Below are 20,000 nucleotides of genomic sequence, written 5' to 3'. Positions count from 1 at the left end.
GCTAACATCCAGTGTCACGCTAACATCCAGTGTCACGCTAACATCCAGTGTCACGCTAACATCCAGTGTCACGCTAACATCCAGTATCACGCTAACATCCAGTGTCACGCTAACATCCAGTGTCACGCTAACATCCAGTGTCACGCTAACATCCAGTGTCACGCTAACATCCAGTGTCACGCTAACATCCAGTGTCATGCTAACATCCAGTATCACGCTAACATCCAGTGTCATGCTAACATCCTGTATCACGCTAACATCCAGTATCACGCTAACATCCAGTATCACGCTAACATCCTGTATCACGCTAACATCCAGTATCACGCTAACATCCAGTGTCACGCTAACATCCAGTGTCACGCTAACATCCAGTGTCACGCTAACATCCAGTGTCATGCTAACATCCTGTATCACGCTAACATCCAGTATCACGCTAACATCCAGTATCACGCTAACATCCAGTATCACGCTAACATCCAGTGTCACGCTAACATCCAGTGTCACGCTAACATCCAGTGTCACGCTAACATCCAGTATCACGCTAACATCCAGTATCACGCTAACATCCAGTATCACGCTAACATCCAGTGTCACGCTAACATCCAGTGTCACGCTAACATCCAGTATCACGCTAACATCCAGTATCACGCTAACATCCAGTGTCATGCTAACATCCTGTATCACGCTAACATCCAGTATCACGCTAACATCCAGTATCACGCTAACATCCTGTATCACGCTAACATCCAGTATCACGCTAACATCCAGTGTCACGCTAACATCCAGTGTCATGCTAACATCCTGTATCACGCTAACATCCAGTATCACGCTAACATCCAGTATCACGCTAACATCCAGTATCACGCTAACATCCAGTATCACGCTAACATCCAGTGTCACGCTAACATCCAGTGTCACGCTAACATCCAGTGTCACGCTAACATCCAGTGTCACGCTAACATCCAGTGTCATGCTAACATCCAGTATCACGCTAACATCCAGTATCACGCTAACATCCAGTATCACGCTAACATCCAGTATCACGCTAACATCCAGTATCACGCTAACATCCAGTGTCACGCTAACATCCAGTGTCACGCTAACATCCAGTGTCACGCTAACTGCCTTTTTAAGGGGGAATCTGGGCTCAGAGGTTTATGGGTTTTAAAGGATGTTAAAGGGATTTTCTGATACAAAGATTAAGTTTAATGCTGTGTCTGAAATCCCCCATTCATTCACTAACCACTACTTTACTATTTAGGCTCTTCTATAAAAGATTTCTCTACGCAGGTAATGACGTCATTGTCGCAGGATCATGATGAACAATTTTTAACGTTTTTTTTACACCTAGTATTAAGAGTTAAGGCAGGAGGACATCAGAGGACGTTTAGGCTAAAACCATGGTGTAAATGAGGCTTTTTAAAGGGATAGTTCCCCAGAAAATGAAAATTCCCTCATTGGGGGGGGGCGCGTTCATGTGATTACCTCCATCATAGTGATGAGTAGATAATCAGGAAATTTTCATTTTTCAGTGAACTATCCCTTTGTGTTAAAAACATGTTGATCATCTTTAAATGTACAAATAAACTTGCTTGTCTCAGTTTGTGATGCTCTGCTCGTGTTTACATTTATACGACAGGTCGGACTGTTGCTGCCGCTGTCGCTCATCTCTCCAGCACCAGTGCAATGCATGATGGTCGACATTGCTCTGTTACAGACCATTGGTTGTACGCTATTTTTAATGATGCATTATGGGAAATGAGTGCACTATATAGGGAATAAAAAATGTCACCAAACATCCGGACAGTTTAGTGAGTGATTTCGGACACAGCTGCCGTCTCATATTTCAGTTTTATAGGTTTAATAAAGGTCACATGATCGCAGTTCTGATCACGTGATGTTGTGTTGGTGTTTCCTGGTCTGATCCACGTCCTGGTCACCTGATGCTCCAGCTGTTCGTACCTGCAGCTTCGATTGTGCTCCAGCGACAGGTGAGACGAGTTCAGACACGTACGTTTCAGGTCCAATCAGCCGGAGACGAGGCGACTGTGCCGAGCGTCGGCGTCGCTGGTGATGTGAAGGCGACAGAATCAGTCAGTTGGACCACCAGAGCCATGACTTCAGCCAATCAGATGTTGTTGCGGATCGTGACATGTTTTAGTCACGGCGGACCGTAGACACCTCTTCTGATGTATGGCTCTGACGGTGTCGCCCCCGTCATTAGAACGTGGCGGTTTGTTTGTGTCGAAAGGTTTCGAAAAACGCCATCATCCCCTTCCTCACGCTGCCACTGCCGTTGCCCTTCGGTATCCTCGCCGTCATCATGGTGGAGCTGCTGCTGCTGTGGTATCGGGATGTGAGAGGAGGAAAGGTGGCGCCGTCCATGGAGTTGGCCCGTTTGACCTTTGATGGGTTCGCACGCCACGACTTAGACCTCGGAGGAGGAGTCTGAGCCACCAGACACTTCTGATACTGGACCTGACAGACAGGAAGAGAGCGACCAATCAGAGTCCGGTCTGACGACTCGAGTGATGGAGAAGGGTCAAGAGAGAGACAGGGAGAGAGACAGACAGACAGCTGTCTCACCATACACGCGGCCTGAACGGCCTCAGAGATGATTCCTGCATCCGGTTCACACCAGAACACGTGACACTCGAATCGCTGCGTGCCACCGTCAGCGATCACAGCAAAGGTGTGGCTATCATGGCCGACGCCCAGAAAAGTGAGGAAGCGAACTTGACACTCCCAGACTGGCTCCTCCCCCTCCTGTCGAGATCAGAAAACAGATTAAACACAGCTTTGACCTTTGACCTTTGACCTGTGTGACATGACGTTACCTCGCCCCTCCACAGCGACAGGATGTTGTCAGTGACGTGGATCACCGTCGCTTCCCAGTCGTCTCTGTCTGTGGAGTTCATGATGCTCTCGATCGCCCTGTTCAACACCTCCATACCTGCAACACACGTCAACTCACACCTTCCTCTTTGTTTCAGTGTGTGTGTGTGTGTGTGTGTGTGTGTGTGTGTGTGTGTGTGTGTGTGTGTGTGTGTGTGTGTGTGTGTGTGTGTGTGTGTGTTACCCATGGCTCTGGACACCGGCAGGTTTCCGATGTACTGGACATCAAACTTCTGGACCTGCTGCTGCACGGCCTCTAGAAACTCAACTGAAACAATAACAGATCATCGATAAAGAACCAATCAGAGAACGGGGGACGTCAGAGAACGGGGGACGTCAGAGAACGGGGGACGTCACCTTGTCTGGGCAGATCTTCAGGTGAGATACCGTCCATGGTAAGAGAGCGAGACGTCCTCATCAGCGTCTTCTCTGACATCATCTGCAGACAAAGATACAGACTGTAAATAAAGATGGACGCCACAGCTCCTTAATCCTCTCAACCACCAAATGACGTCATCACCACAAGATGCAACTTTTGTATCTGAGATATTTGGAAGTGGGATGCGTCATCCATCTTTAAGGTCGAATGTAAGTGTTGATACACTGTAAATCATAAAATTACTGGTTTAATCAAAACATCTAATAGTTTCCAACACGCCTCAACTGGAATCTGTGTTTACTGCTGATAAACTTTCTGATGAGCTAACATAGCATGCTAACACATTATGCTAAGCTAGGTGATGGTGGATGATTCACCGACCTTGGAGCACAACTGGTGCAGAGCTGTGGCGATGGCCTTGGCCGGAGCGTCGCAGCGAAAGACGTGACACTTCAGCACACAGGTGTCCTTATCTCCCGCCACGAAGGCAAAGTCCCTGAACACACCACACACACACTCATGTCTCCATGACTTCAGAGGACGTTACATTTGTCCTGTGAGGACGCTGTGTCCCCGTAGATAAAATAAAACAAGTCCCTTAACGTAACGTCCCCACAATGTGGGTAACACACACACACACAGCGTGGTCATGTGATGAGCAGGTTCCATAAATGACCCTGACGTACGTGACAATGAAAACATTACCTGTCCCTGCCCAGGTGAGGGGGGGCGTGTTCAGGAAACAGAGAGTGGCAGTGTTAGTGTAAACAAACATGTCAACACACACAGACAAACACGTAAAACACACATGTAAACAGCAAGAGAGACAGACACAGAGAGAGAGACAGGTGGATTGACCACTCTGATTGGTTTACCTGCCGTTGTTGCAGCCCACCCCCCAGACACGGATGTTAATGATTGGCTGACAATGGAGGGGTGTGTGGTCTAAAGGGTCCAATAGCGTCAGGGTGTCTTTCTTCAGAACCAGCATCATCTCCCGCCCCTGCAGACAGACAGGCAGAGAGACAGACAGGTGAAGACAGAGACAGGTGGAGACAGAGACAGATAGAGAGACAGACAGGTAGAGACAGATAGAAAGACAGACAGGTAGAGAGACCGACAAGTAGAGAGACAGACAGCAGGGTTCAGCAGACCATGTGTCTCACCTCCCCCGAGGCTCCCAGCCGGTCTCTCTGCTCGGTAGCTGGAGTGCAGTGAGACAGCTGCTGGATGACATTACTGACAGCGAGACTGCTGCGACCTGGAGACAGGTCCTCCTCCTCCACCTGCAGCCAGCCCAGAGAACGCACCGCAAAACACTGAGAGACAGACAGGTGGAGAGAGAGGGAGACACAAACAGAGAGAGACAGGTTCAGGGCCTTGAACTAAGAAGCAGGATTTGTGGTCATCAGGTAACTTCAGGTTAAATTCAGAGTTTTCTGTCCTACGAAGCTCGTTCCCTTGTTATCAGGTAAATCACCATGGTAACTTAACCTGAACAGCTGACCTGCTCCAGGTTAACTTGGAGATAAGAGATCAAACAGTATAAAGCTCCGCCCACTGACCAATCCCTTCCTTTGAACCATGACATCATGTTCTTAGAGGATCCGTGGAGCTGGTGTGGATTGTTCGAGTCTCTGAGGAGGACCAGGGTCTTCAGAGACCCACAAGATCCTTTGAGCTCCTCTGATGAGCTTCTGAAAGATCTAGATTCTCCTCAGAGGATCCGAACAGAACCAACCTGACCCGTAGGAGCAAAGTGCTCCCAGTACCACAGACTGCAGCTACTTCACCTGTTCACTGTGGCTGATGCAGAGAAACTCAATCTACATTTTACACATTAAAGTCTTTTCTCTAGTTTCTATTGTTCTTTATGGTTTTATACTTATGTTCATTTAGTTTCTGACTTTCAAACCTCATTGTACATGTGTGTACTGATATCAATATACAGTAGAAACAGTCACAGTGTTGTACCTGTTGTATTTTAAAGATATGAAAATCTACTTCCTTCTTTAGAGTTTATTTATGTGTTTTATTTCCTGCAGCTGAGCTTAAGGCCACCGGGGTTTCACCTGAAAGACTAAAACTGTCAGACACACACTGAGAATACGTGTAAATGACATGTATGGAAATACCATCAAATGTCACACTGACTGACTGAATTAGGTTTATTTAATTTTGTTGTGGTGATACCTTGGAATCAGGGTCGTGGTTGGTCAGATAATCTTCATGTCGCCATGACGACCTGAAAGAAAAAGATGTCTCATCATATAAAAATTGTGTGTGTGTGTGTGTGTGTGTGTGTGTGTGTGTGTGTGTGTGTGTGTGTGTGTGTGTGTGTGTGTGTGTTACCTGTCCTCAGGTGCTCTCTGTCCTCCAGCTTCCTCCTGCTGATACAAACACCACAGAAGAGGACATGAGCTAACCTGAGCTAGCTCAGCTAAGCTAACACAGGGGGGGGGGTTCTGACATGTTTAACATGTTCTAACCTGTACGTCAAGAGGCTGGGGCATTCCAGTGAGGCTGGGGTGTTGCCACTGGGTGGCGCCGGTGGGAACGTGCCAGTAGTAGGTTCCTGTGGAGTCTTTGATGGTTCTCCAGCCAGAGGGAAGGTCCGGGTCCAGCAGCAGGTTCTGGTCGGTCCAGATGTTGTCTGCAGAGACACAGATCCAGAACCTCACTGTGATGACTTCAAAATAAAAGCAGCTGAACTGACTGTGATCACTTCCTGTTTGCAGTGAACTCAGTGATCCAGAAAATCTGTGACTGGATCGCTGTGATCCTGAAGGAAAGATTCTACATGAAGTGTGTTCAGGTCAGAGTCAAACAGGACTCGAGTGTGAGGAGAACCCCTGCACAACCAGAACCAATCAGCCTGGACCATGTGATGAAGATCATCTGCCTGTCAGACACACTTCAGGGCATAAAAAACACAGCTTTCTCTAACATACGTGTTCCTAACGTGTTACTAAACGTTTTGACTCGAAGCTCGTTTTAATCTTCAGTGTTGTTTCATGTTTCCCCTGAGGAGGGAATGAGTGATGAGACGAGGAGAGAGAAGAAAACACAGAGGATGTGAATAATTGATGAAGCGTCAAAGACAAAACGCTGAATCAGCTGATTGACTGCAGTGATATGACCGGAGACTGGGGGGGAGGTCGAGTCATCAATTCAGACACTAAGAAGCTAAACATGGATGTTAATAAAGCACTGACGCATGTTCACGTTAAACCTCGTCACAGCTTCTCGTCTCTGAAGGTCACGACCTTTTCCTCCCGCAGTTCTTCACTCTCACACGTTCTGGAAACAGAATCTATCAGCTGGACCAACGTCCAGGCTACAATTCAGGTTTATTTGCACAGCATCAAATCATAACATGCTGCTTCATTTCCCAGCGTTTTGCACAGTGTTGTCTTAGTGAGGTCCAGTTTAATAATTATAATATTAATAATAACTTTATTTGTATAGCACTTATCTAAACCAGGTTACAAAGTGCTTCACACAAAAGTCCATTGTAAAAATAAAGAATCGATTGTAATAAAAGATATTCTGTTCAGTCCAATTTAAGAGCCAAATCATGACATAATAAGGTCGAGACCTCAAGTTTGAAGAGAAAACCCAAGAGTTCCCACAATGAGCAGGCACTTTCTGTGACCTATCACAGGTCAGACAGATGTAACACAATGCTGAGCTCCGCCCCTCCTTAGTTACAGTTGCTAACCTGTGAAAACAGGAAGTTATTTTGAACACAGACTTTCAGGACAAGGAGTTACTGACGTGTGTTTGTAGAAAGTTGGAGGTGGTGGTTTGTAGCCGGTTAGCTAACTCTCATGCTAGTTTTCTTCTTCTTCTGACGTTTTCTGCACAACGTAAACTGACTTTTTCTTCAGCATCACATTGTTACAACAGCGTTTCTTTACAACAAGTAAACATCAGAACCTGAGGTCTTACCATCATAGTTCACTATGATAATGGCCAACATGTAATCCTTCCCCATCATGGCTCCGCCCTCCAACCTGTGTGTTCCAATCAGCTGATCACACACACACACAGGCCCAGATGAGGTTAAAGTCTCCAGCTGCTCTCTCTCTCTCCTTTTTGTCTGTGTGTCTAAGTGTCTCTCGTCCTTCGTTCGTCCGCACCATCAGTCGTCTTCTTCTCCTTTATCTTGTCTCCGTCTCGCTCCCCTCTCATTCGTCCTCTCTCTCTCCTCTCTCTCTGATGAAGGATGCTTTTGTCCTCCTCTCCCTCCCTCCCTCTCTCCCACTCCTGCTGATGTCATCACCCCTCCCTCTCTGACTCGTTCGCCCTGCACTGTAAAAACATTATATTCAAAAATGTTTTCACACAAAGACTCAGAGTTTCTACAATAAATGTTAATGTCAGCCCCCCCCCAGCTGTGACAGTAAAAGGTGCGTTCAACTTGATGCAGATCTGTGCAGCAATGCATGCTGGTCCTAACACAATGCATGATGGTCCTGACGCAATGCATGATGGTCCTGACGCAATGCATGATGGTCCTGACGCAATGCATGATGGTCCTGACGCAATGCATGATGGTCCTGACGCAATGCATGATGGTTAGAATTTTTGTACGACTTCATCCTGCGCTGCAACATGTCACCAGGTCACGTGACCTTAAAACATAGCATGTGTGCTCTAGCTGAAGTCAGACAGATGTTCTCCTGCTACAGTCAAACAGATGTTCTCCTGCTACAGTCAGACAGATGTTCTCCTGCTACAGTCAGACAGATGTTCTACTGCTACAGTCAGACAGATGTTCTCCTGCTACAGTCAAACAGATGTTCTACTGCTACAGTCAGACAGATGTTCTCCTGCTACAGTCAGACAGATGTTCTCCTGCTACAGTCAAACAGATGTTCTACTGCTACAGTCAAACAGATGTTCTCCTGCTACAGTCAGACATATGTTCTCCAGCTGCAGTGATTATATATACAGTACATATATGATAATATATAATATGTGAATGTATAATATTAACCACTGACAGTGCTTATCTCTGGGGTTCTCTTTGTTTCTGTTATCTCATGTTTGTCTTATTTTGTATTTCTTATGTGCTGATTAATAAAACAAGTTTCTCTCTTTTGTCACTTTACAGTTTAAATTTTTAGATGAAACAAAGTTCTCAGACAACTTTGTTGTTCATTGTTCAAAAACACGAGGATTTTAAAAACATCTGTTTGATCTGCAACCAAAAAAAAGAAAGCTGTGAGATTGTTGTTCTCATCTCGCTACGAGAAGTAGAACGTGTCCGACTTGTTTGTTTTTACTCGACCCGGCAGCCACCAGCTGATGACGTCAGAGGATGAGTCAGACACAAGGTGCGTTCGACTTGGAGTTGGTCTGATTGTGGTGTGGATTTTCACCAGAGGTGAACTGATGGTGAACATAACAAGCAGCTGAAGTTTTTCACCTCTTATTTCTTTGCCTGTTTTGTGGACCAGTCTTTATGTGTTGGTGCAAAACCTGCAGCTTATTCTCATCGGGGCTCCGCCCCCCTCAAAGTCTCATCCTAGAACCGCCCCTGCTCTGACTACACTACATGACGTCAGCAGGACACAGTCGGCCACGTGTCCCGGAAAACATGACAGGAGGTCAGACCAGTTCTCCTGCAAAATAAAAGCCTAGTATTTGCTTTAATGAGGATTGTGTACAAAAACACTGCACCCTAAAATACTATATATTATTTATTACTATAATCATTAATATATTATAAAGCAAACATTTGACACACACTCCTGATTGTTTCATTTCTGCTGCTTTTTCACACGTACTTTTATATTTAAACTTGATATCGATCAAATTCACATGTAATAAAAATCATGACCCTTTATGATGGGGGGGGACCAAAATCTCACAACTCATTATTAACACACAAGATACATTTTTATGTATTTTGTTACTTAAAACAATGTTTAATACTGTATTGTAAGTCTAATGTGTGCTTGGTAATATAAACATGTTTATGTGTATTTTACATAACTTTATATATTATTTTTTTATATTTTAAAACATACAATTACACAAGTATATCAAATTATATACAATATACATAATTATCTTCAAATTCTACCAGATTATGTTTTAAATTCCTGTCCTCTCCTCTGCATCTCTTTTGCTTTTCGTCATAGCATAACAGTTTTATTATTATTATTCGGCCAGTTTACAATTCAGTTTATTGGGGGGGACAATTTGACAACATTCACGTCCCCTCAATGACTATAATGTCTACTGCACTGCGTTATATATATATATATATATATATATATATATATATATATATATATATATATATACAGTATATCATGTATATATACGACAAAATAAAAACTTTTATTTTATTTTGAAATTAGAGCGGAAGTGAATCTGGTGTCGCAGAAGGTCAACAGGACACTTCTATGTTCGCTCGACGTCTTTTCGTGTTTGTTAAAATATTAATTTAAACGCGAAGTTTCATTAAAGCCTAAACGTTGTTTTAACGTTAGCCGTTAGCTTCGCGTCCTCGGCGGAAGAAGAAGCTGGAATCCAACATGGAGGACATGTACGTGAAAGCAGGTGAGCTGCTGCGGTTCATGACGCTAACGACTAAAGTTAATGTCGGTAATAAAGTTGATGAAGTTCTGAATGACTCATTGAATGTGACGCTGACGCGGAGCTTCCAGCTCGACTGTTAACGTCGCCTCAACGAACTTCGTTCAGAAAATGACAAATCGTATGAGTTTTACACCTTGAGGCGAAACGTAAAGAGTTAGTGTGAGTAACTTCCGGTACTTTGGATCAGTGCAGTGTCGGTTGACGTTCGGCTTTCGAACAAGTCATCAAACAGTCCTGTAGAAATGTCCTGTCTCGAATCAGAGTCAATGCGTTTCTATAGAAACAGCAGCAGATGTTCGGTTCATGGAGAAAAGAGATTCACAAACTGAACTCAAAGATCTGAGCTCTTCATGTTGCTGTTAACATCGAGAAATGATCTGTAGGATTCAACGGGCTCATTGCGCCACCTAGTGTTGCAAACCGTCTTGGCACACGAGCTTCAGCCTCTTATAGTTTGAATGAAATGAAGGTTTATTAGTTCTCATTATTTATTATTGATACTATTCATTAGATATTTATTATGTATTCGCTCTTGTGCTGTTGTTTTCTTCCTCCATGTTTAGTGGACACATCAGGACATAAACATGTGTAAATGGACATGTTTGTTTCATCATGTAAACATGTGGTGTCATGTTTGACTGAGCTGAAAGTGTCACAGCACAACTGAGCTCAAACAGTCATTGATTGATTGACAGATTGAATCTGTCTGTGTTGCCAAGGTAACCAGGAGCGGGGCTGGAACGACCCCCCTCAGTTCTCCTATGGCCTTCAGACGGCCCGCGGACCCCCGAGGAACCTCCTGAACAAGAGAGCAGCTCCTCCTGCGTCAGGTAAGAAACACACTGTGTGTGTGTGTGTGTGTGTGTGTGTGTCACTCAGACACACGCAGTGAGATCACAGCTCGTGCACCTGAAGCAGCCGCTCAGTGACTCTGTAGAAGTGAAACACAGAGTTCCTCTGGTCTCAGCTGCTTCAGGATCAGAGCAGAAGCTGGTTTGTACCGAGCTGGAGTTTCTGTGTCCTCCTCCACTCGGCTTCACTGGAACTAATACACACTCATCACTAGTTCTCAGGACCTGATCAGCACAGGAAGTCACTGAGTGTTGGTTTGACTCCACAGTTTATCAGACTCATTGAAACATCATGGAAATGACTCGTCAACAGTTTCAGTCCAACACGAGACGCTCAGTCAGGACTCAGTGTTAGAATGAGCGACACGCAGACACGATCCGACTCCATCGACTCAGAACCAAACACACGACCGGACGTTCGTCACCTGAATCCTCCCAATAAAACATGAACTGTGAACCTGAACCAGTTCATGTTTTAAACCGTGAACTTAGTTGAAAATAAAAAAAAAATGAACTCTGAACTCATTCATTATAAATGTGAACTGGCACAACACTGAGTATAACTTTATATAAAACTTTATAAGCTGTATTATCAAATATGTTTTGCGGCTCCAGACACATTTTATTTTGTGGAAAAGGGGGAAAAAATGGATCTTTTGATAGTAAAGGTTGCCGACCCCAGTGTTAGACTCTCCCAAAAGTTTCAGTACAACATAGCTCCCATTCTTATCACGTGTTCAGTAATCACTTACTCACATGTGTACTGAAGAGACAAATAACTGTCTTTAATGCTTCAAACATCCTGTCTCTGATTGTTCCCCAGGTGCAGGAGCTCCACCCCCTATGTATTCCTCGGCCAACCATCTGGCTCCAACTCAGTGTGGCATAGCCCCGCCCCCTCTACACAAAGGTAAGAGCTGCAGTCGTCATGGCAGCAGAACGTCATTTCATGCTTTTTTATTGTGATGCGTCTCTGAACTCATTACAGCTGGTCCTCCACCTGGCTGCGTGGCATCGCCCCTTCCTCCGTCAGGACCAATGATAAGCCAGAAAGAGGCTGGCAGTAGCCAATCAGAGAGTGTGCCTGATGTGGAAGCAGTGGTGCTGGTGTTGAAGCGAGCGCTAGCCGCCTGCAGACAGACTATCGGAGTGAGTTCAACCCCAATCATGGTGGTGCGTCACAGTATTATTCTCTCTGCGTCACCTCGGCCCCCCACGGACTCTCTTTGCCTTATCTCGACTCACAGGCCGGCATCTTGCTTACACAGACATCCTGAATCCTACAGAGGATCTCATCACTTATGTACATGGTTGGGTTCAGTCACAACAACTCGTAAAGATCCTTACGATGTACAGGAACCGAACAGTAAATGTCTGGTGGTTGATGGTTGTAAATTCTCTAACTGTAACTATAACTAACTGTACCTGCAACTATAACTAACCGTAACGACAACTAACATAACTATAACTAACTGTACCTGCAACTATAACTAACTGTAACTATAACTAACTGTACCTGCAACTATAACTAACCGTAACGACAACTAACATAACTATAACTAACTGTACCTGCAACTATAACTAACTGTAACTATAACTAACTGTACCTGCAACTATAACTAACCGTAACGACAACTAACATAACTAGAACTAACTGTACCTGCAACTATAACTAACTATAACTAACTGTACCTGCAACTATAACTAACCGTAACGACAACTAACATAACTAGAACTAACTGTGACTACAACTATAACTGTAACCATCGCTGCAACTATAACTAACTGTAACTATAACTAACATAACTATCACTAACTGTATCTGTAGCTATAACTAACTATAACTGTAACTATAACTAACTGATACTGCAACTATAAGTTGCTATAACTGTAACTATAACTAACTGTAACTATAACTAACTGTAACTATAGCTATAACTAACTGTAACTAATACTTAAGTGTAACTGTAGCTATAACTATAATTAACTGTAACAGTTACTTAACTGTCACTATAACTGTAATTTAACTAACTGTAACTTTAACAGTAACTTTACTGTAACTAAACTATAACTAACAGTAACTGTCATTTAATTACAGCTGTAACTATAAAACTATTTAACTGTAACTATAACTTTAAATAACTCTAATTATACATGTAACTTAACTTACTGTCGCTGTAACTATAAGCTTTAACTTTCATTTGAACTATCTGTAACTATACTAGTATAACTATAACTGACTGTACCAATACTAACTGTAACTGTAATTATAACAACTGTAACTGGGATTGTAACTACAATTAACTATAACTATAAGAGCAACTATAACTTTAATTATATCTATATCTTACTGTCACTGTAACTAACTGTAACTAGAACCGTAAAAGTAACTAGAACTATAATTGTAACTATAACAGTAACTATAACTGCAACTATAAGTACAACTTACAGGAACTATAACTAACTAACTAAGTGTAACTATAACAGTGACTGTAACTATAGCTGTAACTTTAACTGTAACAGTAACTAAGTGTCTCTTTACCAGGCACAGTAACTGTTACTATAACTGCAACTATACCTTAAACTTACTGTAAATACAAGTACAACTTACAGTTACTATAAATATAACTAACTATAACTGTAAATAACTGTAATTGTAACAGTAACTATAGCTATAACTGTAACATTGACTGTAACAGTAACTAAGTGTCTCTTTTCCAGGGATTGTAACTATAATTGTAACTATAACAGTGCGTTCTGGTTCTGCTTTCGAACCAGTTTCCAGCCTGAGAACCGGTTTAAGATCAGGCTGTAAATCTCCTCCTGTGTGACCTTTGACCTGCAGGATCAGGTGTGTAATGATGTGGAAAAAAGGCTCCGCCTTCTGGAGGATGGCTGGAGATCAGGTCAGCTGAGTCTTCCTGTCAAGAGACGCATGGACGCCCTGTCTCAAGGTAACTGTCTCACCTCACCTTAGTGTGTCCGCCCCTGTCTCTATCCACCTGCCTGAACACTCACCTGTCTGTCTCTCAGAGTTGCAGTCGGGTCACTGGGACGCAGCTGATGAGATCCATCGCTCTCTGATGGTCGATCATGTGACTGAGGTCATTCAGTGGATGGTCGGCGTTAAACGACTTATCGCTGAGACGCGAAATCTGAGTCCAGAACTCCTACAACTTCTTCATAACCCTGCAGAACCAGTCCAGGAGCCTGTCTCTCAGTCCTGACTCAGCAGCAGGTTTCCTTTGTCTCTTGACAAACTTTGACCCTTTTAACCATCTCAGGACCTGGTGGCAACAATCCTCACATTCACACTTCAGGTTCAAAGCTCAAACCATAGGGAAGGAGGAGGTTCAGCAGTTTGCTCAAGGGAACTTCAACGAGGATGGATGTATTGTTCAAAATGAAACCCTTCTGTTCTGTACTCTGCAATTTGGACCATGAACATCTGGATTCTGGATTTTAGACTATTATTGGTGTCTGGACCACAGACTGCTAATAAAAACAGATGTAGACTCCAGGTCCAGAGAGTGAAGCTGATGCTGAAGTGTCTGGAACCTGTCTTCTGTGTAGTGACCAGCAGGGGGCGACTCCTCTGGTAGTTTCTATAGAAGTCTATAGAAAGTGACTTCTCACTTTATAACGTCAGGAAACATTCAGGAGTTTCTGTCTCAGTCTCTAGTTTCAAGTCTTCTTCAAACAGCTGATGTTCATTTAGTGAATTATGATCATTTAGAGTCAAACAGACCATAAAGCACCGGATGGGTTGGGGGGGGTGGATACCACAGTGTGATTGACAGCTGGTACCATCCAATGGGTGCAGGTTTCAGGTGTAGGGTGTGCAGTGTCCTCGAGCTTTCAGTCAGGCTCCACCCCCCAGTCCTCCAAATATGGTTACTTCTAAGGGTGCTCCGATTGAACGGCTAGCGATCGGTATCGGACGATATTCCTTCTAATTAGTTTTATCAGCGATCTCTCTAAACGCGGATCAGAGGACGATCAGATGAGACAAAACAAACAGCTCATTCTCAACAGAGATGAGAAGGAACTTAAGACTGTAAACTTTAGACCCTGGACTTTAGACTCTGGACTTTAGACTCTGGACTTTAGACTCTGGACTTTAGACCCTGGACTTTAGACTCTGGACTTTAGACCCTGGACTTTAGACCCTGGACTTTAGACTCTGGACTTTAGACCCTGGACTTTAGACTCTGGACTTTAGACCCTGGACTTTAGACTCTGGACTTTAGACCCTGGACTTTCGACTCTTGACTTTAGACTCTGGACTTTAGACCCTGGACTTTAGACTCTGGACTTTAGACCCTGGACTTTAGACTCTGGACTTTAGACTCTGGACTTTAGACCCTGGACTTTAGACTCTGGACTTTAGACTCTGGACTTTAGACCCTGGACTTTCGACTCTTGACTTTAGACCCTGGACTTTAGACCCTGGACTTTAGACTCTGGACTTTAGACCCTGGACTTTAGACTCTGGACTTTAGACTCTGGACTTTAGACTCTGGACTTTAGACCCTGGACTTTCAACTCTTGACTTTAGACTCTGGACTTTAGACTCTGGACTTTAGACCCTGGACTTTCGACTCTGGACTTTAGACTCTGGACTTTAGACCCTGGACTTTCGACTCTGGACTTTAGACTCTGGACTTTAGACCCTGGACTTTCGACTCTGGACTTTAGACTCTGGACTTTAGACCCTGGACTTTCCGTAAGCCGAGATCTACCACCCTGATATCTCCCAAGAAACCCACTTAGGAGAGTCATATTTATAAGTTTTTTGCAATTTCTGTAAAAGGCTAAATGTACGAGCATTAATAAACACAAAGAAAGACAGTTGTGCAACTCTATCTGTTCAGTGCACAATATTTAGCTTCAGTTCCACAACATGTTCTGCAGAGGAGCTGCTGCAGCACAATGTGTTCAATGGGCTTTGATTTGAATATGGTCATAAATATGACTATTTCTTTGTATGAAAGAAGTCCCTTGTACTCAAATAAATACCAGTACTATAGAGTATGAAGATGTGCATCTTCCGCTCCTGCAAATATTTCACAATAAAAAAAACTTTTTAAACAAAAGAATGGATACCGTCAACAGAAACGCTGGAGTGCTTTTATTTTGAAACGCATTCAGAAAGTGGTTTTAACATTTTAAAATGCATGGTTGTGGCATAATTTCATAAGATAAATATTAAAGCTCAGGTGAAAGTTCATTTTCTCTTTTTATTCTTCTGTGAAACACAACGTTTATCTTTCTATGACACAAACGTATTTACAACACTTTCCGAACCCGTTTCAAAGTAAAAGCACTCCAGCCTTTCACTTTCTGAATCCATTCCTTTGATCTCACGGGGCTTTGATTTTTTATCGACAGACCGGGAGGTGCTCGTCTTCAGACCGTAGAGTCCTGGTGTTTAGTTTAGTACATGAATCCACTTGTTTCAAAGGAAATAAACCAGGAGATAAACCTGCAGCTCCGCCGCCGGTAACCGACACGCTGCCGTGTGAACAACAGACACCCGACACACAGCTGATCTGCGGCGCGACGCAGACAGAGAGTCCAGAGAGTTCGGAGATCGACAGTGAAGACTGCGAGATCGACCGGTAGATCGCAATCGATGGGTTGGCGACCAGTGATCTAAGCTGTCCTCAGCCTATAGTCACCATGTTCTGCTCCTTGTTGTTTCCTCACTTCCTGTTGTATAAAGCTGTTTCCTGTGTGAGCTGCATCCAGCTGCCATTTGATCACTTCCTTATTGTTTCTCCGATTTACTGAGTGAAATGTCCATGACTTCTTCATGACTCAGTTCTTAGATAATAAATCCACCTTCATTGCTCTTTATTCCTCTGTGTGCTGGTATCCACATAAACGTCACAATATTCTCAAATATCTCATTAAATCTTATTGTGGATGAAAATGACTTTAACAACATTAATGCTGAACATGAATCTGTTCCCAGAACAACCTCCTGGTTTCTAACTCTTCACTGGGATGCTGCTGCTGTCGTTAGCATCTCGACCGTGTGAACTGACGAATGATCTGATCCTGTTCACTGAAACCTTTAAGTCCAGTTTAATGAAACCAGAACCTGTTCTTCCTGTGATAGGATCTCTGGATCATCTGTATAAACTGGAACAAATGTTTGATATGATGTTTGAAATCAATCTTCCACCAAAACTGCATTATTTCCACAATCTGCATCCGTTTTGCAGAAAGTAGAAATCAGTCGACACTGAGGGGAACAGCCAAGCAGGACTTAGTGACAACGGTACAGTAGAGATAGAACTTTTCTGACTTCATGACGTCTCTGGCGTCTTTTATATTTTTATACTGCTCATGTTAAACCCTCCCCCTCTGCCCCTTCGCTCTCCCTCCCCCTCCCCACTCGAACAAATATCTAGTATGAACCGTCCAGTACAGGCTGAGCAGGGAAGAGGAGACATATCCAGTGGATGGCGGTGGTGCACCTTGGTGTTGGTTGCCGCCTGCCATAAACCAAACAAAGAAGAAGACTGTTCTTTAGAATCTGGACTGGACTTCACATTAACGACTGAGCACCATAAAAAAATATAGATTCTGACTTTCATACATGTTGTCTCGTCTGAATTTTGTCTACACCTTGGATAAAAATAACAAAATAAAAAAACACTATATTCATTACCAATTACAAGTAGCACTTTGTAGTTTGTCTTTCTTGAAGAAAATTGAACTGACTTGATTCTTGTTGTTCTGGGTTTGTTCCCTTGATTGATGCACTTATTGTGAGTCGCTTTGGATAAAAGCTTCAGCTCAATGAAATGTAATGTAATGAATTTAAATTTCCTGTTATTGGACCTCGAGACACTGAGCCACCTTTCCACCAATCACATCAGAGCATCGGTGATTCATGAATTGATTTAGATGTATTAGGAACAAATTTGTTTTAATCGTTTCAATCACGTTGCTCAGCCTGTTTTTATATCATCAAATAACTGATTCAAACCAAACTGATCAGAAACACTTGAACAAACATCAGAGAGATAAGAACGAGCTGAAAAGACAGAAACATCTTTACAAACATTTATTTAAAGGTTCAGTGTGTAGAATGTAGTGACATCTAGTGGTGAAGTGTCATGTTGAGGCTGAACACCCCCCCTCCAAACATGAAAGAGAACCTGTGGTAGCTCAGTCGTCATAAAAACTCAAAAGGTTTAGCTTTGTAGATTATCTGCTATCTTTGTAGACTAGCTGCTATCTTTGTAGATTAGCTGATAGCTTTGTAGATTATCTGCTATCTTTGTAGACTAGCTGCTAGCTTTGTAGACTAGCTGCTAGCTTTGTAGATTATCTGCTATCTTTGTAGACTAGCTGCTAGTTTTGTAGATTATCTGCTATCTTTGTAGACTAGCTGCTATCTTTGTAGATTAGCTGATAGCTTTGTAGATTATCTGCTATCTTTGTAGATTATCTGCTATCTTTGTAGACTAGCTGCTATCTTTGTAGATTAGCTGATAGCTTTGTAGATTATCTGCTATCTTTGTAGATTATCTGCTATCTTTGTAGACTAGCTGCTATCTTTGTAGACTAGCTGCTAGCTTTGTAGACTAGCTGCTAGCTTTGTAGATTATCTGCTATCTTTGTAGACTAGCTGCTAGCTTTGTAGACTAGCTGCTAGTTTTGTAGATTATCTGCTATCTTTGTAGACTAGCTGCTAGCTTTGTAGATTATCTGCTATCTTTGTAGACTAGCTGCTATCTTTGTAGACTAGCTGCTAGCTTTGTAGACTAGCTGCTAGCTTTGTAGATTATCTGCTATCTTTGTAGACTAGCTGCTATCTTTGTAGATTAGCTGCTAGCTTTGTAGATTATCTGCTATCTTTGTAGACTAGCTGCTAGCTTTGTAGACTAGCTGCTAGTTTTGTAGATTATCTGCTATTTTTGTAGACTAGCTGCTATCTTTGTAGATTAGCTGCTAGCTTTGTAGATTATCTGATAGCTTTGTAGACTAGCTGCTATCTTTGTAGACTAGCTGCTAGCTTTGTAGACTAGCTGCTAGCTTTGTAGACTAGCTGCTAGCTTTGTAGACTAGCTGCTATCTTTTTAGACTAGCTGCTAGCTTTGTAGACTAGCTGCTATCTTTGTAGATTAGCTGCTAGCTTTGTAGACTAGCTGCTAGCTTTGTAGACTAGCTGCTATCTTTGTAGACTAGCTGCTAGCTTTGTAGACTAGCTGCTATCTTTGTAGATTAGCTGCTATCTTTGTAGACTAGCTGCTAGCTTTGTAGACTAGCTGCTATCTTTGTAGACTAGCTGCTATCTTTGTAGACTAGCTGCTAGCTTTGTAGACTAGCTGCTAGCTTTGTAGACTAGCTGCTATCAGCAAAGGACAGTCTGAGGAAAGAGATTTTTTCTTAACATTGGAGCATGAAAACATTTTACAGTCAGTCATTGAAATCATCAACATGAATATGAACAGAAAGTTGTTTCATACTGTGTCTGTAATGTAGCCTGCAGCCTGTAGGAGGCGCTAAAAGCCAGTTTGATTGTCTGACAGCCCAGTGAAGAGGTCTTCATCTCAGCTCCTGGAGTTCTGGACAGTTTTTCAGATGTTTGCAGCTCCAGCAGAGCTCAGTACGAACCCTGCTGACCAATCAGCTCTGCCTCCTCCTCTCCAGGGATGAAGAGGAGGAGGTGGAGGAGGGAGGCTTGAAAAGTGGAAGCCAAGCAGAAAAGATGAGTGACAGAAAGAAAGAGAGAAGCTTGTTCCCACAGAGACAAACAAACCTTAAAATAGACCCAGAGAAGGAGAAGAGAGGAGGAGAGCTCCGGCCTCCGGTCACAAACTGAAAGTCTTTATTCATCGTCACAGAATCAATATCAAAACAGCAAAAACATTTCAAACAATGATCAACATGACAGCTTACAAATGATCTGGATCGCCCCCTGGTGTCTGGCTGCAGTATAAGTCATAACGCCCTCTTCCTCCATGTTAGCAGATGGGACATGGAACAAAAATTTTTTATAAATGTTTGTCAAAGATGGTTTCTGTCATTTCAGGTATTTCTTATCTCACTGATGTTTCTGATCAGTTTGGTTTGAGTCATTTGTTTGATGTTCTAAACACGGGCTGTCTTTGATCTTTATTTAGTTGCCACCTGCTAATACACCGAAGAAGAAGAACCACTATAAGTATAAGTAGTTGTGTTAGTAGATACATATTATTAGCAGTATCAGTAAAAGACTATTAGTTAGAGTTTCATGAGTA

The 20,000-nt window shown here is 43.0% G+C and overlaps 2 protein-coding genes and 1 long non-coding RNA gene across 8 annotated transcripts in view; 2 read left to right on the top strand and 1 right to left on the bottom strand.

Moving 5' to 3' along the window:
- Nucleotides 1-2,090: 2,090 nt before the first annotated feature.
- Nucleotides 2,091-20,000, bottom strand: part of apbb3 (amyloid beta (A4) precursor protein-binding, family B, member 3) — a 19,830-nt gene continuing 1,920 nt past the window's right edge. For 2 of the 6 annotated variants that reach the window (XM_034607286.1, XM_034607287.1), the window contains exons 2-14: nt 7,226-7,316; nt 5,764-5,927; nt 5,627-5,664; nt 5,468-5,519; nt 4,441-4,593; nt 4,150-4,277; nt 3,980-3,985; nt 3,656-3,770; nt 3,253-3,334; nt 3,080-3,163; nt 2,838-2,953; nt 2,587-2,766; nt 2,091-2,478 (exon numbers count right to left, since the gene is read on the bottom strand). In XM_034607286.1, the coding sequence (XP_034463177.1) occupies nt 2,221-2,478; nt 2,587-2,766; nt 2,838-2,953; nt 3,080-3,163; nt 3,253-3,334; nt 3,656-3,770; nt 3,980-3,985; nt 4,150-4,277; nt 4,441-4,593; nt 5,468-5,519; nt 5,627-5,664; nt 5,764-5,927; nt 7,226-7,274 (1,425 nt within the window). In that variant the 5' untranslated portion in view covers nt 7,275-7,316 and the 3' untranslated portion in view covers nt 2,091-2,220. Of the gene's footprint in view, nt 2,479-2,586; nt 2,767-2,837; nt 2,954-3,079; nt 3,164-3,252; nt 3,335-3,655; nt 3,771-3,979; nt 3,986-4,149; nt 4,278-4,440; nt 4,594-5,467; nt 5,520-5,626; nt 5,665-5,763; nt 5,928-7,225; nt 7,523-8,288; nt 8,316-8,652; nt 8,797-20,000 lie in introns of those variants that run through there. The other 4 variants (XM_034607288.1, XM_034607282.1, XM_034607285.1 and 1 more) reach the window with 4 other exon arrangements.
- sra1 (steroid receptor RNA activator 1) lies at nt 9,658-14,803 on the top strand. Its single transcript, XM_034607339.1, has 6 exons — nt 9,658-9,850; nt 10,609-10,713; nt 11,561-11,650; nt 11,729-11,889; nt 13,586-13,694; nt 13,774-14,803. Exons 1-6 carry the CDS (start codon nt 9,826-9,828, stop codon nt 13,965-13,967), a joined length of 684 nt encoding a protein of 227 aa, XP_034463230.1. The 5' UTR covers nt 9,658-9,825; the 3' UTR covers nt 13,968-14,803.
- LOC117774725 lies at nt 16,044-17,431 on the top strand. Its single transcript, XR_004616120.1, has 2 exons — nt 16,044-16,910; nt 17,012-17,431. It is a non-coding gene; the product is annotated as an uncharacterized LOC117774725 (long non-coding RNA).

The sequence above is a fragment of the Hippoglossus hippoglossus genome, chromosome 14, assembly GCF_009819705.1.
Source record: "Hippoglossus hippoglossus isolate fHipHip1 chromosome 14, fHipHip1.pri, whole genome shotgun sequence".
In the NCBI taxonomy this organism is placed as follows: domain Eukaryota; kingdom Metazoa; phylum Chordata; class Actinopteri; order Pleuronectiformes; family Pleuronectidae; genus Hippoglossus; species Hippoglossus hippoglossus.
Note: the sequence above shows the minus strand (reverse complement) of the source record. Positions and strands in the feature narration are given on the sequence as shown.